Source organism: Tenebrio molitor, chromosome 6 (assembly GCF_963966145.1).
Source record: "Tenebrio molitor chromosome 6, icTenMoli1.1, whole genome shotgun sequence".
Lineage (NCBI taxonomy): Eukaryota > Metazoa > Arthropoda > Insecta > Coleoptera > Tenebrionidae > Tenebrio > Tenebrio molitor.
In genome coordinates, this window is record NC_091051.1 from 14,871,317 (window position 1) to 14,897,462 (window position 26,146).

Genomic DNA, 26,146 nt, shown 5'->3' on the forward strand with positions numbered 1-26,146 from the left:
GATCGTACAGTTTTAACTGACATTCATATTCAGCATAACAGACCAGACATTAATATTTTAAATAAACAACAAAAGCAAGCATATCTTTTAGATATAGCTGTTCCAAATTCACACAATATAACACAGACATACATATAACACAAAAATTAATAAATATTTAGAACTCTCCGTTGCTATGAGAAATCTTTGGTGTTTAGAAAAAAATTCGATTTTACCACTTATAATTTCAGCAACGGGAATAGTACCGCAATCTCTTTTTAAAAATTTTGGACTTAGAGAACACATTAGTGGTTGAAATTCAAAAAGGTATATTATTATACCTACTCATGTCATATCGTGAGGAAATTCCTTAACATTGACATAGAACATAAAACACAAAAAAGTCAAAATGTGGAGGCGAGACGTCGGTAATTATGTTGATAAGCACTGCACTATTACTTGATAGTACTCGTATTATCCGTAATAGTGTATGTACTCCAGCAAAATTACCGTGCCGCCAGGTGGTGGAGGGTTAAGAAAATTCTTTACAAAATCAGTAAACTTTCTTCAAGCATCAACAGAACTGGGGTGTCAAATTATAATCGATGGTAAAATTTAAGATGAAATTACCTACTTTTGTTTGTTTAAATATCAATATACGGTGCGACCAACAATTACTTAGATAAAGGGCGGTTATGACTTTGACAGTGTCAGATTTTTCGTATGAAAAACTGAGCTAATAAACGTCTAACAACTGTCACTATGAATCAAATTTTAATGCAAAAATGGTTTTTACTTCAGAACATAAAAGATTTATCTTACTTTCGTAATGGTGTTTTCAATAACAAAGAATTGACATACAGCCGTAGAGGCATACAGCGCTGTTGCCTGTTTGGTCGAGTTTCGGCAAAAATCCATCCCTGTCGACGTACGGCCAAGATTTCAGCGCCTTCTTTAATCTATCTAAATCAACGGTGGCCAACCTTTTTGTTCTCGAGTGCCACTTTATTTGACTAAAAATATTTGACGTGCCCCTTTTTCATTCTTCTGAAAGATAATGCATATGTACCCCTGCCCTACTAATGCCCGGTTTCTGGAACGGTCCAATAACTAACTGACCGGTTAAATCAAGCGTTGCTACAGAAACGCTAGAAAGTAACCACTCACATTACAGAATTTTTGTATTTATTGGAGAGTTAACTAACTGGCCCGATAAAATTGTTTCCAGAAACCGGGCCTAAGTCATGTGAATCGAATAACAGGAAAAACGTTTTTACTTCGCGTAAGTATTATGATGAGATTATGACCGCGTGCCAATAGTAATAGTGGCACGCGTGCCGCGGGTTGGCCAACGTTGATCTAAATAATTGTTGTACACAAAATACAATAATTTCGTTGCCAAGCAACATTTTGTACACCCTTAAAATCTGTCAAAAGTGAAACACTGATTTTTCATTCGTCTAAACCGTCTGGAAACTAGCATTTCCTTGCCTAGGCAAGAAAATCGACACATGAATTTTTAATGAAAGATTTTAAGTTGGCAGCACAAAATGTCAATGTCATGCGGCATTTTTGTACAATTTTTTAAGTGTAAAATATTGATGTCGGGCAGATTTGTATCCTTTATCGCAAGCTGTACATTGTGTATAGCAGCAGGGGCCGAGGGGGGTATCAAGCGATGGGTTAGGAGTAACAGAAACGACGACGACGCTTTTGAATATTTGAGGAATTGGTTGATTTTTGTCGTGACAGTCGCTTCTTGAATCCTTTATGTTGCCAATGGAAGAAAAATAAATTCCCTATCTGGTAATTTTTTAACAAAAATGTTTGCTTTAAATAAATTGTCGGCCGAAAAAATGTTGTGTATTACATGGCTGGAAAATGTTTTGCAAGTGCTTGCACTTGCAAAATGGCATTTTATAGCCTTGTGATACAAATAACTATTTCAATATTGTTGAAAAAAGAAACAATTTTTGCAATAAATAAATAACAATAAACGTCAAATGTCACCTGCGTTTGTGTGAAGAGGGGTGACCACGTTTCTGCATCTGCAGCCACGTTTAACACAGTTTTTTTCTTTTTTCTTGCAAACCAGACGTCTTTCAAGGACGAGTTTCTCCTTACAACATTTTTGATTGACGATCAATTTTTTGATATCAATCTTAAGTGATTTAACATTTTAAAAAAGCATATAAAAACTACTTTTTTAGACTTGGGTTATTGCATTAATGGGATTTTACTCTTCGCCGTCTAAAATATCTGGATTTTAAATTTCATAAAAATCCGGTGGCAAATAACCGAGATATTAGGGTCGAAAGTCTTATGTGGGACACCTGTATATTACAATATAATAATAAGCGAAATTATTTCTAATGAAATGTGTTTTTTCTATTTTGTATTTTCGGTCGGATTCAATATTTTTATCAGCGTGGGTTAAATTATATCCCACTCATTTTAGAAATATAATAGTCTCCTTATCCTAATGAGTGCGGTAATGAGATTATTACCACATTAGAGCGGTAATTAGACAACTCACAAATCCAAGAAAACAGCAAGCGAATTACTGCACAAAACAATAGTTTCACCTCCGAAAAATTTAAAATTCTTGTTAGTTACTATTTGTTGTTGTTCGGTAACTAAGACGAGAACATAGATCACTACGCCTTGCTAGTCAGCTTAATTAATTTATTATTCTGTCAAAGTTAGATTAATCTTTGCACGATATTTGTGGGATACTACGGCACTATGTGATTACCCCAACTTCACAATAGGTGCGTTAATAATGTCTATATCCCACTTATATCGTAAATAACTATTGTTTGATGTAGGTGGTTTAGGAGTCCTTCAACTTATTATGGCTGTTTAATTTGTGTAAAATGACTGTTATTGATAGTTGTCATTTGCATAAATACGTCTGAATGCTTTTTTTGCAAAATTTATGAAACCGGTACGTCACTTAGTAGGTTGTTTTGTCATACAATACAACTTTTAAATAATTATAAAAAACTTATAAATAGCTGTTCGAACAGTGTTGCAACTACATGCAATTAAAAAAATCGCAGCGAAGTGTGTCATTCTTAAATGATAAACGGTTGCATTTGAGTCGAAAACCTGTGATGGAAGATAATTCTTGTTTGGCTGCAATTTGCAGTGGTAGGTGGTGAACTAATTCCAATATTCATAATGACTCACTCTTGAGCCGGTTAAAATCTCCGGTTTTCTTGTAGCCTTTGCCAATTGTCTGCACCTTTCATATTTAATAAGAGTAAAAAGCCAATTATCCGAGTGAAATTAACTATAAAAGTGACACCAAATGCATTTCCTAAACGTAAAAATTTCTCGACAATTTAACAATCCTTTCTAAGCGCAATAAAAAATACAAATGACATTTTTAATCAACGGTTCTTCGTGACAATTTCGTTTTTAATTTAATTTTTGCCTCCAACTCGACGGCTTTATCACCACAATTAATTTTATTTTCACCGTTTTATGCGATCCAACCGGAGCACTTTGGAAAATAAGTGTTAACACGAGCTCGGCAATGAATCATTATTTTAACAGAAACTTTGATTTATGAAGTGGTACCCGGCGAGTGACATTTAAAATGAAGAATGGCAAGCGGCACTGCGTGCGTAGTTGTTAAAATAAATTTGTGCGGTAATTATATTAATTATGGAATAAATGACAAAACGAGCGAGGAAATTAAAAAGAACCGCGATCAGATTTGAAATAATATCCAGTGGTAAGCTGATCAGTAATTGCCATTAGCGAAAGTTGTTTTAGCATTGGATTGGAATAATTTTTAACCGTTTTACCACAGTTTAGGTCGTTATGTAATTGTTACACTATGAATTTTTGTTGTTCTACAAAACATGCATCTGTCGCTTGACCGTAAAAACTATGAAACATTGCATTATACTTTCTCTATGTAGGTTAGGTGAATTTTTATTCAGATGGGACAAATTCGGTATGCGAGTGCGAGGGCTCGGCTTTTTACAACTAGTAATCTCGATTCGATTTAATAATGGATACCGTGCGGTGTCAAAGTTGGAAACCGGCCGACAATAAATGCCGGAGGAATGTTCTAAACTTTCTTCGCTGACAGAATGCACGGCACGTATCAGCTGAGTCCGAAGCAATGTCGGTCATACTTTACCAGTTAAGAAACAGGCGGAACTAGGATCAGTTTCATTTTTTAATCAGAATCGGAATATTCATGACGAATGTGATATGATAATGACCGTTTACAGAAAGGGAAAACAATAAAGGCAACTTGTCATGTAACTCTTACATGTCCATCGTCGACGTGAGTAAATGCCATATTCGTCGATCGATCGCGAGCGGTCACCATTTATAATGTAAAAGTGACGTAAAAGTACCATTTTAGTTGTCGGTTCTGTTGCAGAAACCGCTATTATTCTGACTTTATGCTAATCAGACATTCGGTGTATTGTATACGATTTAAAATTTAATTTTATGGAACGTTTGTGGTCTCCAGATCTGACAGCGCAGTATAAATGTTCATTGATGCGTGCACGTCCCATTCAATCAAGTAACAATTTTATGTAATAACAGAGACTTTCGCGAAAAACGCAACAATACAACGAGCAATAATGTCAAAGAAGAAAAAAAAATCCCTTTCTCTATAATAAATCGATTGTGACAAGTGAAATTGTCTTAGAGCAGAAGTGTTAGTACGATTTATGCATTTCAGCAAATAACATCCGACACAAGAGCATGGCACAATGCTAATAAATCAGATCATATCTTGTGCGCTCCTCTTCGCAGTGGCCGTTTACAGTGATTCTAGTGACAATCGCGACAAGAGGACTATCGGATCGTGGTTGGTGAATATCGGAGATGTTTTCGGCTACGATGTGCACAAGAGACCCACCATGGTGCGTCCCTCCGTGACGATTCTCACCGCAGTTCCGTCTCCTGTAATCGCCGCGGGTCCCGTAATAGCCTCGGTTCCAGCCGTGGCGAGAGGACCGGTCCTGGCGCAGCAGCGCAAACTGCCACCGCCTGGACCGGCGCCTCCACCAAAAGCGCCAGCTCCGGCGCCCGCTCCCGCTCCCGCCCCAGCTCCAGCGCCGGCTCCCGCTTCCGCACCGGCGCCAGCTCCAGCTCCAGCTCCAGCTTCAGCTCCTGCACCAGCTCAACTGCTAACGGAAGCCATCAGAAAAACCTTCAGTATCAATTTCAACTGGAACAAGAACGTGCAGACGCTGCCTCCTCCTGGAAAACAAGCTCCGGTGCTGATTCCGGTTGCTGTTCCCGCGCCTGCTCCAGCTCCAGCGCCTGCTCCGGCTCCAGCTCCGGCACCAGCGCCAGCGCCAGCACCAGCTCCGGCACCAGCGCCAGCTCCAGCGCCGCCGCAACCTCCAGCTCCACCAGCGAAGCCAGGAGCACCACCGAGACCACCCATGAAGGTCCAACTCTACACCGATTACGACTACGACAACGATAAAAATCCGAGACTGGATCAGCCTCCTAAACAAGACCAACCAGAGAAGGTCCAGATCGAGTTTCCTGACTACACGGTGACGGATATCGGGGCGGGAAAGAGAGAAGTGAATTATGATTATCTCCATTCGAAGGAGAAGTTCAAAGAGGGGTTCCAAAATTTTTGGGAAAGTTCGCCGTACACGTACGAACATGGCTACAAATATTTAGCGCCGCCGCCAGGTACGGGAGCGCAGGACGCTAATTATCAACAGGAAGTACCTCAACAGACAAAGTACGAAGAGTACGATTTGAAACCAAAACACCATAACAGCGTCAGGAGTTTGGAGAGTCCCAAAGCTTTTATCAATTCGCACAGTCTTAACGTGGACGAATCGCCACCTTCGGTATTGGATATTCACGGTATTTCGACAGCTGACGCAACGCCTGATAACAGTGACGTGCACCATCATCTCCTCGAGTATTACAAGAGGAAATTTGCCTCAGATGCGGCCGCTAAACAGCCGGCTTTCAGAAGGACCAACGAAAACATAAATTTTAAATTTGTTGTACCCGAGAAGCATCGACTGTCTTTAAAACGATTGGATAAGATAATTCAAAGAGGAAAGGATAATTATTACAAATTCGAGAATCTGAGGAATCCTGCCCCAAATGATTATCAATATGAGGATCCAGTACAACCTGAAATTGTACCAACTCCGAAAATCGAAGAGGTTAAACAGGAATTTAAAACTGAAAACGATAGAGAAAGTCAAGTTGAGAAGGAGAACGTTGATGTTAAAAAAGAAGTAGAGAACGTTGAGAATATAACACCGCCTCAAAATTTTCAAGATTACCATAAAGGAAAACTCGTAAAGTTCAAAGAAATTGAAAAATCTATCGATGACGAGATAAAATCAAATTTGAAGCAAAACGACAAAAAATACGAAATTATAAAAGAGCAGTTGTTACAAAAGCAACAAGATAGAGACGTGGTCGAGAAGAAACTGAGTGCTCCGAATAAACCCAGTCCGATTAAAATTGAAGATGTAGAAGAGAAAGAAAATTTCGATTACGAGATGTTGCCACATTTGCAGGAGGAAAATAAACGTTCGGAAAAATTAGAAGAAAAAGTGGAAGCTGTAAACGACGAGATACATTTTAAGAAGGAGCAACCTGAAAAGACCAAAGAGGCTGATCCTGAATTGGTACCGCTTCTTGATGAGCACGACAAACAGTTTGAAAACGTCAGACAAGAATTTTTAAATCGACAAACCAATTACGCTGGATACAATCCCGAGGCCCAAAGTTCAAACAAGGGAAGTGAAGTTGGTCTGCTCACTTTCCAAGATGTCGACGGAAATATCTACCACGATGCGGCCTTACCGCAAGAAAAAGATTATGAGAACGAGGAAAAAAATGAAGAGGAAAGTTTGCAAAGCGAGGATGACGATGGGGCAAAAAAAGAATTGGAACAACGTGTAATAGACGATCACTATTCAAATTATAATCGAGACGATAAGGACAGATTCAGGATTTATTTCGACTACAGTGACGAAAATACGGAGTTGTCAGAGAAAAAGCTTCCATTCTACACCGGCGACATCGAAGGTTTTGTGAAACACGAATTCGAAAAGGACAAGGAGAGTTTGAAAGAGAAAACTGAGAAGAATCTTGAAGATTATTACAGGAGTATCGAAGAAGGTGAAGGTGAAGAGAGTGAAAATCAAGAAGAAGAACCCGAAGGTGAAGCAGAAGAGGAAGAGTCTCCTGAGAATGAAGAACAGGAAGCCGAGCCCGAAGACGAAGAGTCAGAGAAGGAGGAGCAAAACGAAGAAGCGGAAAAAGAAGACGAACCGAAGAAAGAAGGATTCACGGTTACTCAATTTTCCGAGCAGACGCAGGCTCAAGCGGCTCCCAATTTATATGATAACATCGACCACGCCAAGGCATTCTTGAGCATTCCCACTTACTTCGGAGGCCACCAACAAGCCAGTTCTGAATTCGATCAGAATTTCGACAAGAACTTCCCCGCCAAGCAAAGTCAAGCGGCCACGACCAACTCGGAAGTCGTTCAACCGCTGCACTCGGGAATTATCTCGGCGGGAGCTTTACAAGAGCTGCAGAATTCTAACAAACCGTTAACGATTCCGTTCGATTTCGACTACAGCGCGTCCGAAATCAAAGAAAGAAAGAGTAAAGTTGTGGTCGATATGGAAGCTTCGGCAAGTGAACACACCGGTTACGAGAATTACTACGTTCCCGAGAGGTACACCGAAGAATTCACCTACACCGTTCCGGAGCCAGCGCCGATCAACTACGCGCAACTGGAAGCCAAGGATTTTGAAGATGACGATACACTTTCGAAGAACGCAAAGATTTATAATAAGGAGTCTGGGAGGAAGCATGCTATATTAACTGTAAACGGGAATACTTACCATCTTTAGAACTAATTAGAAAAATCTAGTTTAATTTATTACGAATAAACCAAATATTCCTAGTAAAGTTGTAGACATAATAATTATGTTGAAACTAAAACTTTTGTATCTCTAATTTTGTAAATGTTGCACTCTTTGATAAAAAAACATGTAAATATTTAAGAAAAAATATTTATGCCACTTATTATCGCGCTTAAAGTTTGTAATGCTTGTTAACTATTTGTATAATGTTGGTTCTAATAAAGTTTTAAGATAATCTCTCTTGTTCAATGTACTTACCTACTGTTCCAAACGTGTCCGTGCAAAATCGAAAATTCCAAGAATTTAGAAAGTACAAAGTGAAAAGTGTTTACCATGAAAATGTGACGTACTAACAATAGACTATTGAATTTTAGACAAAAAAATCAAGATCAATTGGAATACAAGTCACTGCTGATACAAAAACTGCCCACACTGTTACAGAGACTGGCAACGAACTTGATAGAAAGGAATACCAAAGAAAGTGAGTATGATTCGTGTTTTCTTCGATGAAATAATGACGATATTTTTGCAGCCTTTCCGACATTTGCGAAAAACTTAAAAAAGAACTCCTAAACCTCCACAGCCACATCGAGAAACAAAACATTAAGTTGTAAGATACCGTTTTATTCCACAACTTTCGTAAATATAATCTAGGTAAAAACAATATTAAACTTTGTATAAAAATATTACCTTTACGCAACACCCATTATTGTTTATAACACATATAAAAATAACACTCCTTGGAAATTGTTTATTCAGATTTTTACTTAAGCCAAACGCTTAAGTATTTATACCCTTTGGTCTTAGATTGCACCGTGAGTTCGTAAATCTATAAAATCAGACTAGCTTACAGTAAAGAACATTTGTACTTGTGTTAACATCTAAAAAAGTACAAAAATATAACACATTCGAAAAATTGCTTTTACAATTGCACTTGTCTTTTATGCAAACTTGTGGGTCAAAAAACTGTGCATGTAGTCGTACACAACTAACATAATGGCCCCGCCGGGCCCCAAACGTAAAACTTTCGGCAACAGTCCTTTGTAAAGAGCGCGGAATCTGCAATTGACTCTGTCAGTACTTCCCAACGACTTTTAAAACCGCTTACCCTTCCTCCCTATAAACAATCACAACCGAATTTAAAGTAGATCGATATTTAATTTGACCGGGAACGGGTTGTGGTCCCTGGATTCTGGACTTGGCAACGTCAAATGGAATATTAATGCAAGAGGCTAGAGTACCGGAAACGAAGCCGATCCCTACTTTCCTGAAAAATTCGTTCACCGGATCCTGGAACAATAAACTGTTGTTAAAAATATAAACGACCTTGAAAGTTATCTGTCATCACGACGCCATCTATGTATAGACTTGGCTCAATTCTCTACTGTTTGTCTACCACTAATTACTGCAATATTTTAACAGATTAATAAAAAAAATGGATATTATAGAAGCGTTATCTGGTTACGAAAATCAATAAGTTTCGTGTCATCTGTTGAAGAGACTCGCCTAAAGTTAGATTAATGTTATTGTTAACATTGAAATCACAAATGGTGTACTCTGTCAAATCAAGGTTAATTGAAGAGATAAGACATATTAATTCTATTTTTATCTGCTGCCCACATTTACCTCAAATTCGGGTAAAATCCCTTTGACTGAATGGTAAAATCCAAAGTAAATCATGTTGAAGACGCCATTTCGCGCAATTGTGGCTGTAACTCCTTTATTTAATCCGCGAAATCCTAGTCCGTCGTTTCTCACGATGTCTTTCGTCACAACCCAAGTGCTTGGCAATTCTTTGCCTGTCGCTCTGTTAGCTTGCAATGTAACTTTAACAACTTCAAATGGATTTACTAAAATTGCTTCAGTCACCCCAGCACCCAGTCCGGCCAAAGAGAATGTCTGCAAACACAGAAGAATGATTGGACTATTTTGTGGGAATTAATATGATTACCAAAGGTGTAGGCGTGGGTGATCCAAACAAAAACAATTGTTTATACTGTTCAAAAGTGAAGAACTAAAACAGAATGGCGAGTCTTAGTTAAGGGGGATATGCTGGGGGAGTTATGGTACTTTGACTGCTCGCTTAGGGGTTTCTGCTAGAATTGGTGGGATTATTCCTTTCCAAAAGGATGTCAAACCTTCATATTTGTACATTTTCCGTAAGCAGTCAAATATACCGGAATAGTACTTCGGGTCATTTTTAGTAAGGGTTTTTCCACTCTGGATTTGCAGCCTGGTTTTAACTAAATCCAAGGGATGCATAATACAAACTTCAACAAAGCCTGTGCAAAATAATTCAAGCGTGATGAGTAGGCGAAAAGTGTGGCGCGATAGGTTACCTGCGGAGCCCCCGGAGCCGATCTGTATCGCAGCTTCTTTTGCAATTCTCTTGACGTCAGACATTGTCGAATGTTGAACAAGAACTGTGCGACAATCAAAATTTAACACTTTGGCGAAGATAAGATAAAATGATTTACGTTCTTGTGCGGTTCTATTTCTGCAAGCTCACTCAAGCTGAACGCTGAACAAAAACAATAAAATATATTTTTTTAAGAAATCAGCTGATCATCCTGGAGGACGTCCAGGAAATTTTTGACACATTTTTGGCGTTTTGACAATACTATTGTCACGATAGGTCCGATTCGAACCGGCGGGATTTCGATCCGGCGGCAGGGAGAAATTGAGGTTAACTTTGACGTAACGGCAAAAAAATCTGACAGACTTGTTTCTTTTGATAAAACTCAAGAACGGCGTGATAATAATCGAAAAAGAAGTGAACTTCCCGAACGAGTACGGTACGATGATGACTAATTACCGTGACATATCGAGTGTAAAGTCTTATTTTGTAATTCTTGTGCAATCGTGGACAGTGTAAATTAGGGAGATATACAAAAGTCAGCTGAAACGTCAAGATGGAGTGCAGAAAGTCTGTCATCGATTCAATCCGTTTGTAAACATGTAAGCCACTTCTTAGAAATGCTTTGATTTTACTATGATAGAAGAACAGCAAATGGGATCGCAAACATTGGAAATTCTAAGACAAGGTGTTTGGGCTTCTCTGACCGGGGGTTGGTTCTTTGACCCTCATCAAGATGTATTTTGCAACACTTTCCACCTCTACATCTGGCTCTTTTTGCTGTGTTTACCCTTCACGATATACGTGGTAAGTTACCGACATTTCCACGTGCGTCGCCTATTTAGGTCATTCTTTCCAGTATTTTCCACCCACACGGTACATGTGGTACTTTTATTGTTTATTGGTGACAATAGTATTAGCTGTGATTAAACTGGTCAACTATGGTTTGCATCACATGTATGACACATCAGAATGCATACAAGAGGAAGTCGATGATAACTGGCAGGAAGTGAAAAGGTGAGCACAATAACAATTTCTTATTTTCATTACTACCAAATATTCTAGAGAGGAAGAAGGCATCGAGTTACAAGTCTTGTCAAACAAAACATCAGAACCCAACCCCAGACCTGCAGTCAGCGGCTCTTTCATTTCTTATGCTGAGGCTGGGGCCTTACCAAGTACAGATGCCGATAGTCTAGAATCCACAGAATTTCAACAAGCTGAAGTTGTGAAAGATGCCAAACCCAGCAGCACTATAGGTAAGAAATTTGCGTCACAACACATGTTCCAATAAAAAAAAATTACTCCTATTGGAATTGAGTTACCATGTTTTAGTACTTTTTTTTTTGGTAAAAGTAGGGAAGAGAAATCACTTCATTTGATACAATTAAAACCGTAAAAATGATAGCTTCACAAAGAAACGTGAAATATGCTTAATAAGGTATTGCAAATCAATTATCAATCACTGAAATGAATGTTCAGTTTTTTCTTATTTTATTTTTGTCAGGACAGTGACAAACTTTCATTTGTTGTAAGTGTCAATATTAAATACGTTCTTATTGGTGGAAAAAATATGTGTACTGGAAAGGAATAATGAAAGTAGTTATTAATTTTTTTATAAATCAGTTTTAAACTTTCTATGGTCGCGGAATTACAAAATGTTTACGAGTTTAATTTCAACAATGACCATCAAGCATTAATATTGTGTACACACCACAAACACGTTATCGATTTTTTTTAATGGGTATTTAATACAATGAAATGCGCAGTTTCTTATTATTTGGATTTTCCACACTTAGAAAATGTCAAAGATCTAGTTACACGTCGTTTACTTCCGTAGAAAACTTTATTTCACAGTAAATATTTTTTCAAGATAGAATTTTGCGATTTGTCGGTGATGAAAGTGTAATATGGATGCATTTCATTCACGGTTCCTTCTAGTTCTATTTTGGTCGAGAGAATTACTAATCGGTCATCATGCAGAACGAATGTTATTGTTTTAAAAAATATGCTTAATCTACTGTTGAAAAAGTTATCGCTAAACCGCACCTGTTATAAAAAGTGGAACGAATTATACTCATAATGGGCTGATGGTTCATATTCTCAAAACGCGAAAGCACGAGTAGATTAAATAAGTGCACAAAATTTGTTTTCTTTGCACATAAAAGGACATTTGAAACGATAAAACCACTTGTTGTGCGTTTAGTGCATATTTATGTAATTCTCGTTGTATAATTTTTTTTGTCATAAAACCACAATAAGATTCCGTAATAGGTGCAAGTTAGATAACAATTGTTTAGTTTTAGTCGAAATAATTAGGCACCAATTGTTATTCAACAATTCGACGACTAAGATCAATTTTCTATAAATAATTTCGTTATTTTTTGCAAACTAGTACAGCTACATTTTCGGCAGTGTCAATGATTCTCCAAGCATCTCATATTTGTTTATCATTGAACTCTGCTTAACGTTAGGTATGTCAGATTCCGCGAACACGACTTCACCGTTATTTTTCTTCTGCATCATAATTTATGCACAGAATGGAAGACTGTCGCCTCAAGTTTCGCGAATTTTTCGCTCGCAGAGAACACCACAACTCTATTTGTTCGTACCTTTCAAACGGTTACGCAACGAAGAACAATGACAACGTGTTCGAGGAAATGAAACTGGGAAGATGCGCACCGTTTATTTATACACACCTGTTCAAAAAGATAGTAACAATGTTTCTGAGAAGCCAAAAATGAATTTTGATCGATTCTGTTTGCTGTCAAAATGTTTGCGGTGGAACAGTTTAGCAATAAAAGGTTTCGTAAATCATAACTGAATTAGAAGTGGGTTCAAAGTTTTTTTATTGGTAAAATGTGTCACGAGAAATCGACATGCGACTGTTTGACCGCAAAATATACAATTATCTTTTGTTATCTTAATTTAATAAATAATGATATTGCCGAACGAGCGCAGAAAAATTAGGTTTTTGCAAAGGTTTGCGTAAGATGTTAGTTTTGAAAGTTAGATTGTCAGTTTTTAAATATCTAGTCTGTCAGCAACGAGAGAACTATATTTTCGTGCAAAAAGCAATTTAGTTGTTTGTACTTGTTTATATCATCACGGAATCATAAAATGTCAAAAGGTCCGCCAAGAATGTTTTTTTTTTAACTTGTATCAGATGATGCAAAATAGATAAAACTAAATATAAATGTCTAAAATAAGTTTATAGATCCGGGCTTATCCCGATTTATGTGTCTCGAGATTCGGCAACCGATTAAAAAGATTCGGAACATCGTTATTGTTTGTGGAATTAAATTTGAAAGCTGCAGATTTGGGGGATCAGTATTTGCCATTTTCGGGTATTTAACAAGGGCAAAGATTAGGGTCAGAAATGAAAAGCTACAATAAATGATTGGTTTCACCTGGCTTTAATTTTTAATTATTTTGTAAATATGTAAATTTGATGGTTGTTGATTTTCAGATTTGAAGGCCGAAGTGCACCGCAAGAATTCGTCGGAGAGCAGCGACGGGGCCGCCGCTCCCGTTCTAGAAATAGTGACGTACCAGCCCGACGTGCCTGAACGTAAATCGAAAAAATCTGAGCGACGTTCGAAGCATCAGCGGTCGAAAACCGACGGTTTCGTTTGCGTGACTGTGAAAGACGAGAGCAAACAGAACCGTTCCAGTTTCCGGAAGCTGTACCAGCAGAGCAGCGCCGACTCGACGGACGGCAACCTGCTGAACCAGCAACGACCGTCGTTGCAGAGCGTCGACTGCGAACAGGGTCCTTCCAATGGACGGAGACACTCGAATTTCACCAACAGCAGTCTCAACTTCCTGCCGTCCAGCGTCCAAGCCGAGATCAAACCGACCGGTTCGCTGGAACTGGGCTATCTGGACAAAAACCCGAATCAGTCTCTCACATCCGAGGGGTTCTACTTCAAGACGAGCAATCGGGGAGGAGTCAGGAGGATCAGGTCGACGGCTCTGGAGACTTGTTGTCCTCCGCCTTCGCTGACGGCGCACCCGAACAGCTTGGAGGTGATCGGGTGCAAGGGCACTCGGAACCCGCTGCCTCCTCCCAGTTCGAGTCTGGTGCGGAACCAGCACTTGAACCTGTGTTCCTATTACGGTTCCGAGATTGTGTATCCGATAGCGGAGCAGTCGGACGAGCACCAGACCTCCCACGGCCCCGACACCGACATCGACTCCTCGGCCCACCTCTCCGATTCGGATTACGAGGAGAACCAAGGGAGCAACTCCCCACTGTTCTACATCACGGTGAAAACGATGACGAGAAACGTGCCTTACGACAAATCACACCCTAAAATCCAGGAAAAGTGCGGTGAAGAAAGGACCAGTGCGACATCGAAAGACGCCCTTCTAGATAACGATAATTCGAATTCTAGTGCCACACCGGAAATGCACGACGCTAGGACTGACTGTTACGGGACGGATAACGAATGCAGTGATAAAAAATTAAGTGAGTGTTCGAATTTATCTTGTAGTAATACGAGCGTCGAATGCGACGAACGGAGTCCGAAAATACCAATTTGTCCTTTTTCTGTGAAAAAATTATGTCACGTGTTGGGTGACGATTTTAAAGTTTTTCGGGATAAAGTCCGAGATAGTAATGTTAGAGTAGTCTATGCCAACAATGATGTTTTAGTGAATGAGCCAAATGTCTTCCGGAAGAGGAACGCGAAGAAGAGGAAGAGGAAGTTGAGCGATTCGGTCAAGATGGTCGACACCGACAACTGCACCAGTCTGGTCGAGCTGGATCTGGATTGGCTGTTCGACGACGAGAAGCAGCATCTCCAGCACAGGAAAGGTAAGCACGAATCGCCAGAGGTCTCCCAGTGCTAACGAAGAAATGGGGGAACTTCACGCAGCATAGGTCAAACCAACAAAAAAACACCCTTTTCGTCATCGATCGTCGACCGTTAACGGAAAGTACTAAGAGAAATTGTATTTTGGTGGCTTTTACCAATTTTTTCTCCTATCGAATATCTCTGCACAAAAAAACCAGTTTGGATTTTGAGAGTTTTTCTTCTATGTAGTAGAGCTTCGCTTTAATTTTTTTTTCCGTAACTTGCAAGTATTTTTTGATTTTTTAATTTTCGTTGTGGAAAAAGAGGGGTTTAGAGAACGTTCAGCCTTTATTGCTATTGTATAGTTTAGTACGGCGGTATCGAAACTGCTGATCGGACCCTGGATATTTTGCAGAACCCCTGAAGCGGGACACGGAATGGTCGAGCACCACGACCGTGTCGCTCGAGCACGACGTGAGCAAAGTGCTGCAGGAACCGGTCCCGTCGACTCGCAGTTTGGGCGCGATCCCGAAGAAGACTCGCTCGACCTCTAGTCACAACGAGCAATCCGGCCGAAAAACCCCAAAGAGCGAATCGGAGAAATGCACCAAGTGCCGTTGCAAATCGGACAGACAGTCCGAAGAGAACGAATCGAGAAATCGATCGTCGAAAGAAAACAAAATCACGCAGACACTCAGACAGAACGAGTGTCCGAGTCCGGTCGAGGGACTCGAGTGTATCGTCTTGCCCCAGCAGAAACCGCAAAGGGTGAACCTCTGCAAGCGTTACGTCAAGACGGCGAGAGATCGAAACGAAGAAGGTTCGTCAGGCGGTTCTAATAATGAGTTGAGCACCTTGTTACCACCGGCACCGTTCTTATCGGCGTTTTTAGCACCACGAAGAGATTTTCCTTTGTCGGTCTGTTATTTGTCCCCCAACGAGAGTGTCAAGTTCAATCACGCCTCCCCGCAAAGGAATCGACTGAAGAGGAGTCGAGTCAACAGAAGGAGGTCTTGCCAAAAAAGCAAAAGGGATAGTGCAATAGCTAATTCTTTGTCCGCGGGACACGGAACCCACTGTGCCAAAAATTTCAACGACACGACGGACGGCTCCGTCCACTGTTTCATGGACGAGCACGGGAACTGGATAACGTACACCTTCGACGAGAAGGGCTTGGGTGAGTTGCCGCACATCTAATCCACGCGCAAAAGTCATTCTCTAAAGGCAGCCTTACACCAAGGCAACAATTGACAACATGTTGCCAATTATTTCCATGGTGTAAGGCCGCCTTAACACACCTCGTTTATTTAGTCTCTTTCGCCGCGCGGTCAGGTTGGAATGTTTTTAAAGCCGGAACGTAATAGATGTGAATTGGGGACTTGTCGGTAAGTTGGCACTACTAGTAAAAGTAACTAGGCGCGCCAATAAGGTAAAAAACTCCTGGACTGTCAAAATTAAATTTTAAATGAAATGCCTGTTTTGACTGTACTTGGGTATAACAAATTTTCGCTAGAATGTACCCACGTCAAAATCTAGTTACAAAATATATTTAGGTTATGTTTCTTTTTAAATCATTGAACTAAAAATGTTTTGAACACTTGAAGCGAAATGCAGCAACTAAAAAAACGGAAACAATTTGATAAAGTTTATAAAAAAACACGGTAATTATACAGTTTAGGTCGACAAATCTGACGCATGCGCAAATGGAACTCCGAAATTCCAAAACTCAGTGAATTTAAAACTGGGCTCAATATATACGGGTCCAGCATGAAGCATTGTCTGTTTTTAGGTACTTTAAATATTTAAAATAAATTGTTATTAAACAATATGGTAACATCGCTAGCAAAATCCGCGTGAGATTCAATCATTTGCGCAAGTGTATAATTACCAAAAACACGATGACAAAGAGAAGGTGACACGCGACAAACTGAAAACAGGTAAACTAAACAACAACCAAAATTGAAAATCGCTTTCCATACCTACCTATTTGAGTTCGATTCCGCCAAGATATAGGTGAAACATCTCTAATATTCATCATGGTTAATCAATCAGTTTTAATTAGGTTTTCACAATGCAAGATACTGTTTTTCTACATAGTTGGGTAAAATCAGAAACGTTTTTTATTGAAGATATCGCTTTATAATATAATAATTTGTTATGGCCATCTTCTCTCGCGCCAATAGAACCACCCTAGTTTGTTTTGAACTTTCCATTTTAACCTTTTTACAAAATATACGGGGTGATCAAATAGGACTGTTTAAGTTGGTAACACTGAATTGTATTTTAAATTGTATAACAGGAGTAACTTTCGGTTGTTGATGGCTTGTCGTTGTTAATGCTATACCTACATCAGATATTTGTCAAATAAACCAACAAAACATACCCGGTTGCAGTGTTATAAATAACCGAAATATAAAATTTTCTTAATTGTACTGCCAACTTAAACAGTCCTTTTTGATCACCCGGTACTTAAATTATTTTGCAATTTATTTGACAATGTCAATTTAAACAAATGACTAGTTTGAAAAATCAAAAAATCATAGATACCGACCGGGCAATATGAAAATAACTAGTGATTTAACCAACCTAACAACTGCAATTTTGATTTTGACAGTCCAGATGTTTTTTGAATCGACTTTATTTATGACAGATCTCAGGATCTCACTAACTGACTAACGTACAGTTCCGTTATAAATTTTAAGCGACCTTGAGTTTGACAATTCACATCCAAATCGTTTTTACTTTACGTGTTGATTTTACAATTCTGGCATCGAAGAGGAAGCCAAGAAGTGTGTTCGATTGAACCGTTTCGGATTTTCAGGTACGGCCAACAACCGCCTCCTGGAGAAGGCATCGACCGGCGAGAAGCCGACGCAACGCCGCCGCCCCAGCGACGCCGCCACGACGTCGCGCACCGCCAGGAACAACTCTCAGGATTTTTGCGACAGCAACAGCACCGATTCGATATGCAACAGTTCGGTGTCGATCATTTTGGACGCTCCGACGTCGAAGGCGTCGTCGAACAACGTGATTCCTGTCCCGAACCCGGCCGAAGTCCACGCCGCTCAGATTTCGAAAGTGCCGGATTCCATCCGTCGGCGGCTGTTGGCTAACCAGGGCTTCATAGATCCGATCGATTCGTTGATCAGCATAGTGCAAGGCGACAACGAGGGTGACGTCGAGGCGAACGTCGCCAGGAGCCAGTTCAAATTCATCCAGGACTCCGACCAGGTGAACAATAACTACCCGAGGACCAAGTCGTTTTATAAGTTCAAAGTGTTTCCGTGGATTTTCGTGAAAGTGACCCTGGACAGGTTGAAGTTGCTCGCGTTGTTGGACAGGAATTTGACGTTCTTCGAGACGCTGCTGTCTATTCTTTTCGGGATTCTAGTCTCCGTGTCCGGTGCTATTTTGTTGCATTCTAACTTTTACGAGGACTTGTTGGCTTTTATTTTTTGTTTCGTGATGGCGAGCTGTCAGTATTCGTTGTTGAAGAGCGTGCAGCCGGACGCCGCCTCGCCGACGCACGGTTTCAACAGGATCATAGCCTACTCGCGTCCCATCTACTTCTGCATCTTTGCCGGCATGATCCTGGTCCTCAATTCCTACATCGACGAGCGAACCGAAGCTCAGTCGTACAGTCTGGGCGGTGGCCAGCTCACCAACCCTCAGGTCCTCCTCCTCATCCGCGATTTCCTCGTCAAGTTCATATTGTTTTTTCCGATATTATTTTCTTTGGGCTTGTTTCCTCAGATCAACACCTTCATCATGTACCTCCTCGAACAGGTCGACATGCACATTTTCGGCGGCAACGCGATGTCGAGTCTTCTCGCCTCGTTCTATTGCATTTTCCGCTCGATCCTGGCTGTGATTGTGATGAACGGCTTCGCCTACGGAGGTCTAAGCGAGCCGAAGGGTTCGCGACATATTTTGTTTTCGATATTCTGTGCCTGTCTGGTGGCCTGTTCGTACCATCTGAGCAGGAGCGCAAGCGATCCTTCGCATCTCTGGAACATAGTAAAGAGACACGTCTGGCCCACAGACATCTACCGGGAACACAGCAAAGAGAGAATCGATAAGCCCGAAAGCAAAGAAGAAAAGCCCCTGACGGAGAAGAAGCCGGAGAAGACAAAAGAGAAGTCGGTCAAGTTCCCGAGCGAGGTCAACGAGAACAAAGCAGGAGTCGACCACGTGGACCCTCTACCTCACAAATTACAGAAAACTGTAAACGCGCGCCTGAAGAACGACATCATTCTGTGCGGGCTGATCGCGGTTTTGGTTTTCAGCGTGCACGCGAGTACTGTTTTTACTGCGCTGCAGCCGGAGCTGAGTCCTGTGCTGTGGACCATCTCGGCCTCTTTGGGATTCGTGCTGCACTATATCACCCCTCAGTTGCGCAAACAGTTGCCGTGGATGTGCATCGCCAGTCCGGTCTTGAGGTCGAAGGAGTTGATGCAGTACCAAATAAGAGGACCTGCCAAGATCATGTGGTTCGAGAAGGTCTACGTCTTGTTGTGTTTCGTGGAAAGGAATATCTTGTATCCGCTCTTGTTCCTGTCGGTGTTGACGGAGGATTCTCCGAAGGTGGCGAAAAACTTCGGACCCGTCCTCGGCTCTTTCGTCGTGGTGATCTGCGGGTTGAAGTGTTTGCGCAGCTCATACTCCAATCAGAGTTCCCAGTATCTCATACTCACCTTCACTGCGCTGTTTTTTCGTTACGACTACAGCCTCCTCCAGCAGACGTTCCTCGTCGAGTACTTCTTCATGAGCATCATCTTCCACAAGGTCTACGAGCTACTCCTGAAGGTGAGTAGACTGGTGAATCTGACGTAGTTTTCATTTCCCGATTCCAGGTGCAATTCGTAGTGACCTACATCGCCCCCTGGCAGATCACTTGGGGTTCAGCTTTCCACGCCTTCGCTCAGCCTTTCTCGGTACCTCACTCGGCCATGCTGTTCTTGCAAGCGTTCATTTCGGCCATTTTGTCAACACCGTTGAACCCGTTCTTGGGCAGCGCCATCTTCCTGACGTCTTACGTTCGACCTGTCAAGTTTTGGGAGCGCGACTACAACACTCGAAGAGTCGACCATTCGAACACGCCGCTTTCCTCGCACCTGGACCGAAACCTGGGAGCGGACGATAACAATCTGAACTCGATTTTTTACGAACACCTCACCAGGTCGTTGCAGCACTCGTTATGCGGAGATTTGACCTTGGGGAGGTGGGGGCTGGTAAATCAGGGAGACTGTTTCGTCTTGGCGTCGGATTACTTGAACTGTCTGGTCCACATCATCGAACTGGGAAATGGACTGGTGACGTTTCAGATGCGGGGGCTGGAGTTCAAGGGGACTTACTGTCAGCAGAGGGAAGTCGAGGCCATCACCGAAGGGATCGAGGAGAATCACGGTAAGTTGGTGCTCGGGGAGGGTTGGGAAATACCGATTAAGGTACAAGGCTGGCGTAGAGGGCGCTTCTGCTGAAAAGGTTGCTTAAGCGAGGTGTTGTGGCTTACGTGTCTGTACCAGCTTCTGCAGCGGCTCCACAGTATACTTTTTAGTAATTTCTTTTTTATTTTTGGAAAGTATAAAAGTGAGTCAGAAAACATCGCGTTTACGATTGACATTTTGACATAATGATGAGTAGGCTTAGGCCGCCATCTTATGTCAAACGTCTGAGAACGCGATACCACTAGATATTCTAAAATTTGCCGCACTGAGAAACAGACTTTTTTATTTCTTCTCGCTCCTTTGCGATGTGTCCTAGTTTTACGTTTTCAATTGTAATTGTAATTGTAATTACAAGAAGAACACATAGTGCCGGTAAGATTTTGATTGACGTCACTGTTACAAATGTTTTTTAGGTTAGGATTTCAGCTGTCGGTATTGCCTAGCTTTCCCCTTTAGTTGAATTTTCACTTAATCTCCGTAACTTTTAGCATGTTGTTGTATCGAAACAGACCACTTCACCGGGATACTGAGCATCAGTTCGGCGTTCAGTCAGCGATGGCTCGCCTGGGAGGTCACAGCGTCCAAGTACATACTCGAAGGTTACAGCATATCCGACAACAGCGCCGTGTCCATGTTGCAAGTGTTCGAGTTCCGCAAAGTATTAATTTCTTATTACGTCAAAGTAAGTGGTTTCTTCACCGCACCGGACTCTGCGTCATCGTTTCCACTTTTACCAGAGCATAATCTTCTACACTGTCCGTTCGCCGAAGCTGGAGGAATGGCTGTCGTCGCAGACAATTCTGAGGGCGCTGCAACCCATGGACAACAAGAACTTCGTCGATTTGGACCCGGTCTTCAACTACAACATCGACGAAGATTTCGACATATCGAACAGCGGAATGACTCGTCACACCTTTTGTCAGGTCCACGGAGAGTGGATCACTTTCTGCGTGGAAAAAGCCGAGAAGCACGTCGATTCCGGCAACAATTCGACTCTGGTGCTTCTGTGTTTCGCGTTGAGTTTGTTGGGGCGTCGGGCTTTGGGGGCAGTGTCCCACAACACTGTCTCGAGTGTGGAGTTTTTTCTTTTCGGTTTGCACGCCCTCTTCAAGGGGGATTTTCGCATCACCTGCTCGAGGGACGAGTGGGTGTTCACCGACATGGACCTGCTCAAGACAGTGGTCGCTCCGGGGATAAGAATGTCGCTGAAGCTCCACCAAGATCATTTCATGTCGCCTGACGAGTACGAGGAGTTGCCAGCTTTATACGAAGCCATCTGCAAGCACGAGGAAGAGTTGGTCATATCGCACGAAGGTGATCCCGCGTGGAGGAACGCCGTCCTCAGCGGGACACCGAGTTTGTTGGCTTTGAGGTGAGATTCTGAAATTTAGTCGTCACTCGTTTTTCGAGAACACCTCTTTCAGACACGTTTTGGATGACGGCACCGACGAATACAAGATTATAATGTTGAACAAAAGATATCTGAGCTTTCGGGTGATAAAAATAAACAAGGAGTGCGTGAGAGGTCTGTGGGCGGGTCAGCAACAGGAGCTCGTCTACTTGCGGAACAGGAACCCCGAAAGGGGGAGCATCCAGAACGCCAAGCAAGCCTTGAGGAACATCATCAACTCGTCGTGCGACCAACCGATCGGTTATCCCATCTACGTCTCGCCTTTGACCACCAGTTACGCAGAAACAAACGAACAGTACTGCAGTCTGGTCGGAGGATCGGTCAGCCTGACGAAAATAAAAAATTACATTTTCAACCTGTTCAGACGGTGAGTATTGCACAGTCGCAGTGGGTAGGATTGGTGGAATGTTTTGTGTTGTAGCATTCGGAAGCGCTGCGGTGAGGGTTGTTCGAGTGGGGCTTCGGCGCGCGACGAGATCGGGATGGGCAACGAGGGCGTCTACGCCATGACGACCGTGGCTCCTTTGAATCATCAAAATGCCGGGAGCCAATCGACGGACGGTTCGCACTTAAGCGGGAGCATGGGACGGGGCTCCAGTCTCAGCAGGACTTCGCTGGGTGGCAACAGGGGTAGTTTGGTTTCGATGGGGAAGCCTACCAGCGCGACTCTCGCCAGTCTGGCCGGACTTTTCAAGGAAAGGGACGAGAGAGCCGTCTCCCAAGCCCCGGACGCCCAGACGCGGACCGACGAAAGAACGGGAGATTTCGACGAGACCGCCGAGAAAGAGTTTTCGGTGCAGCGAGTCAGGGTGAGTGTGTTGGTGGCCGTCAGTGCGGTAAGAAGTACCGTCGAATTTGTCTAGATTGTCGACCCGAATTTCGTGTACGACGGGATCAATCTGGGTCGACGGATAGACGTGAGTTGGCCGACGGAGTACATGAGAGTGAGGGGTGGCAGATCGTATTGGAAGGACTGGGTCCCGGAGGCGGGAATGGAAGGACCGGTGAGTACCGCCGTAAGGAGCGGTTTCGGACGTGACGCGTCTCGTCGTCTCTTTCGCAGGTGGTGCATCGGTGGACGCCCTGCCACAAGGACCCCGGAAAGCGGTCCCACGTCGATCGCACCATTCTTCTAGTTCAAATCGACGACAAGTTCGTGCCTGTCGCCGAAAGCGGCGTGCAAGATCTCGGCCAGGAGGTATAGCATACGTTTTTTTACACGATCTTCTCGAATATCCGGGAAGGGGTTAAATCTGATTTTAGACTTCCATTAGGATTATAATTAATTATCATAGAAAGACTTAATTTTATATGAATTGTTACTATCGTTAAGAAAACTGAATTTACAAAAAAACAAAAAAGAAAACTAAAGAAACTGTACAGTAGTTAATTTATATATCGTTTTTAACACGGAGTTAAGTTTTTTACAATCTTCAGTTTAGGTGTAATTTTATTTAATACCGCAGTGTTAAAAGAGTCAGTAAGTTTTACTCGTACACAGACTAATTGTTTAACTGCCATTCTTTTATTATTGTGATGGAAAAATCGTTTCTTTTATGATGACATACGTCCAAAGATTTTGTACTTGATGAAAATGTCAAAGTAATTTGTATTATACATATTAGGCTTCTTAATATTTATGAATTGTTGTTACGCAGTTGCCTTATTAAAATAGACTGATTTTTATGTGTATTTAGTTAAGAGAAGTGTACAATTTTTCCAATAATTTAAATTTAATTAAAAAAAAAACGAGGAGAAATAGTGTCCATCTTTACACACGGGTCTTTTACTTTTAATAGGACTTTCCTACTTTGAACACGTTGTTGCTGCAACTATATCTAGATATATTTTATGATTGTTATGTAATGTATCTATTAACTACTCCTTACTTTTTTTATATGAACGTCGTTTTGGCCTATATTTCGTTGGTGATTGTAAATGATAAAAAACAAAACAAAATAAAACACATTGATTGTCTACATAAATGTTGTTGCGAGGAACAATAAGACCACGTATTTATTTAAAATCTTTTATTTATATATAAATAATAAATTAATAATACCTAGGGATCGTTAATATCAAATGTAGGTATATGCGAAAAATTATCACTTATTAGATTGATTATTACAGGAAAATAAAACACCAAAATTTTTCTCGTACATTAAAAAATGTTGGTGCCCCTTGTATCATCATAAAAAATCTCATAATGGTAACTATTGTCAAACATGCATACAGTGTTTTATATAAAAGACTAGGAAACCACAAAAAAAAACTCGAGGAAGAGTACTACAAAAAGAAAACAAAAAAAAACTCGTCATATACAAACGTCATCAACTTAAAAGCATATTGACGTACATTTGCGCACTGTTCCATCTGAAGCTGTATTAAAAATTTTGGTATATTACATTATATGACACTTATTAGGCTTGTATCGGTGTTTATATAAAAATTGTTTGGTTAATGAAATTGTTAGAAATGAATCGTAGGCCTTGAAGATTTAATTCTTCTTTCCACAGCAGGGTAAAAAATTTAAATCGCTCGTAAATCAATCAACATAAAAAAAAGTAGCGATTCACACAATCGAAAGTATAACAATCCAACGTAAATAAATAAACAAATCTGCTATATACATCCACGTACACATTTACCCTCCCTATTATATACAAAAACCACCAATCCATCATCTCGATCTGGCACAGAAAAAGCGAAAATCACAATTAAAAAAACGAAACCGTCTTGTGAAATCGTCAGCCGTCGCAACTCTTGTGATACTTCGAGTATCACGCCAGTCCCGAGTCCACGTGCGTTCTCCTTTTGGAATCGGACCGCTGCACCCCGTGATCCGGGGTGGACTTCAAAATATCAGGTTGGCTTTGATTGGCTATAGCTTGACTAATGATAGATTGATTTACCACAGACTGATTGACGGAAACCATCGTTCCCCTGCTCAAAGTACCCAACAGGGGCGTTCCGGGATTGTTGATTAAGAGATTCATGTAGTCGGCTATGAGCAGGGTGAGCTCGAGTATTTTCGGTTTGCTCAACGAGAAGATCAACTTTTGGGAGGGTTGCTGGTCGTTCTGCGTCACCACCAGCATGAAATCTTCCTGACAACCGCCGAACGTGAGCACGTTGGTGTACGGGTAGCGAACTCGTTGTTGCATCGTTGCCAAGTCGAGGATCGTGATCGAGTCTTCGTTGACGGCCAGCCAGATCATCGGGGAGTCGTGCTGGCGCAGCCGGGCCTGAAAAACGACCGACTCCGATTAATGACGACGAACGAGTACTACACTAACTACTGACCTGGAACAAGGTCGCTCCGAAAAAGGGCCACTTCCTGGTACAAGTGAGGTAGATCCTGACGCAGTCCAGTTGAGTCCTCCCTTTCAGACTTCTCCACTTCTCCAAGAGCTTCGCTTGCAGTTCCGTCAACCCCTCTTGGGTCAGCTGATCCCTGTATCGGTACGGATAGAACTTGTCGATGGCGTTGAGGGCCTGGTTCGAGTGAGCCGTCAGGATTCCGTGAACGTTGTTCAAGGCGCTTAGAGTGTTAGAATTTTGAATGGCAGTCGGCGGACTCAGCGTCCCGTTCGTCGTCGATTTGGGACTTTGGTGTCTGTTGGAAGTACCTTGATTGCTTAAAGTATTATTTACACTAGTGTTCTTGTGCGAGCCGAAAGTACAATCCCCCATGTCCAGTTGCGCCATCAACGCGGCTAACTCCAACGCCAACTCTCTGCTCAACGGAAACCGTCCCGAAACGATCTGTTTGTTGACTTGGTAGCACAGGAGTAACCTCTCTTTGTCCGTTTCTAGCCTAGCACTGTTCTTCCACCACAACCTGTTTTTGTAAGTTAACCTGATCACCCTGCTGTTCTCGAATTTCCCCAAACCCTTCTCCCGCAGCGCTATCTCCCATTTCGAGATGAGATCGCACAGTTTCGCGCCGGGGTCCAACGTGTGCTCCAGATCCTTCTCGATGGGGTCGTCGCTGAAGATGGCGAACCCGTTGGTCGTGCGGCAACAAATCTCGTGGGCCAGACTGTCTTGGAACTCTTTGATCGTCGTGGAACCGTCGAAACTGCTGATGTGGTATGTTCCGTTGAGCAGATGGACGGGCATCGAGTGCGGCAACGAATGATGCTGAGGGTTCTTCAGCAGGATGCTGAGGACCTCCATCCTAGACGGCTTCAGCTCTCGCCCACCTGCGGCAAGATGTAGTGCAACTGTCTCTCTTCATTAATTTCAAG

At 41.9% G+C, this 26,146-nt stretch overlaps 5 protein-coding genes across 18 annotated transcripts in view; 3 read left to right on the forward strand and 2 right to left on the reverse strand.

Moving 5' to 3' along the window:
- The window catches only part of LOC138133190 (uncharacterized), a 30,251-nt gene extending 21,697 nt beyond the window's left edge, over positions 1 to 8,554 (forward strand). The window contains exons 3-4 of the mRNA XM_069050996.1: positions 8,258 to 8,364; positions 8,416 to 8,554. Of these exons, the coding sequence (XP_068907097.1) occupies positions 8,258 to 8,364; positions 8,416 to 8,497 (189 nt within the window). The 3' untranslated portion in view covers positions 8,498 to 8,554. The remainder of the gene's footprint in view (positions 1 to 8,257; positions 8,365 to 8,415) is intronic.
- On the forward strand, positions 2,987 to 8,084 carry LOC138133675 (uncharacterized). The gene has a single exon (XM_069051615.1). It carries the CDS (start codon positions 4,725 to 4,727, stop codon positions 7,869 to 7,871), a length of 3,147 nt encoding a protein of 1,048 aa, XP_068907716.1. The 5' UTR covers positions 2,987 to 4,724; the 3' UTR covers positions 7,872 to 8,084.
- Positions 8,555 to 8,620: 66 nt separating the features above from the next.
- Positions 8,621 to 10,497, reverse strand: LOC138133185 (mitochondrial 2-oxodicarboxylate carrier). Of its 2 annotated transcripts, XM_069050992.1 has the most exons (7): positions 10,361 to 10,497; positions 10,223 to 10,306; positions 9,954 to 10,165; positions 9,835 to 9,897; positions 9,510 to 9,782; positions 8,992 to 9,173; positions 8,621 to 8,942 (listed from the first exon to the last, which is right to left on the reverse strand). In XM_069050992.1, exons 2-7 carry the CDS (start codon positions 10,284 to 10,286, stop codon positions 8,825 to 8,827), a joined length of 912 nt encoding a protein of 303 aa, XP_068907093.1. In that variant the 5' UTR covers positions 10,287 to 10,306; positions 10,361 to 10,497; the 3' UTR covers positions 8,621 to 8,824. The 2 variants fall into 2 exon arrangements, with proteins under 2 accessions (XP_068907093.1, XP_068907092.1); XM_069050991.1 differs by having other exon boundaries at positions 10,223 to 10,455.
- A 106-nt stretch (positions 10,498 to 10,603) lies between these two features.
- pcx (pecanex) lies at positions 10,604 to 23,588 on the forward strand. Of its 4 annotated transcripts, XM_069050969.1 has the most exons (15): positions 10,606 to 11,046; positions 11,099 to 11,256; positions 11,305 to 11,498; positions 13,709 to 14,710; positions 14,897 to 15,058; positions 15,454 to 15,858; positions 15,931 to 16,215; positions 17,860 to 19,844; positions 19,892 to 20,444; positions 20,974 to 21,167; positions 21,223 to 21,857; positions 21,910 to 22,263; positions 22,318 to 22,705; positions 22,760 to 22,900; positions 22,960 to 23,588. In XM_069050969.1, exons 1-15 carry the CDS (start codon positions 10,876 to 10,878, stop codon positions 23,098 to 23,100), a joined length of 6,768 nt encoding a protein of 2,255 aa, XP_068907070.1. In that variant the 5' UTR covers positions 10,606 to 10,875; the 3' UTR covers positions 23,101 to 23,588. The 4 variants fall into 4 exon arrangements, with proteins under 4 accessions (XP_068907067.1, XP_068907069.1, XP_068907070.1 ...); XM_069050968.1 differs by having other exon boundaries at positions 10,605 to 11,046; positions 15,454 to 16,215; positions 20,995 to 21,167; XM_069050967.1 differs by having other exon boundaries at positions 15,454 to 16,215.
- A 323-nt stretch (positions 23,589 to 23,911) lies between these two features.
- LOC138133172 (uncharacterized protein CG43867) overlaps positions 23,912 to 26,146 on the reverse strand; it is a 153,409-nt gene continuing 151,174 nt past the window's right edge. For all 10 annotated transcript variants that reach the window (XM_069050975.1, XM_069050973.1, XM_069050977.1 and 7 more), the window contains 2 exons: positions 25,200 to 26,101; positions 23,912 to 25,141 (listed from right to left, as the gene is read on the reverse strand). In XM_069050975.1, the coding sequence (XP_068907076.1) occupies positions 24,677 to 25,141; positions 25,200 to 26,101 (1,367 nt within the window). In that variant the 3' untranslated portion in view covers positions 23,912 to 24,676. The remainder of the gene's footprint in view (positions 25,142 to 25,199; positions 26,102 to 26,146) is intronic.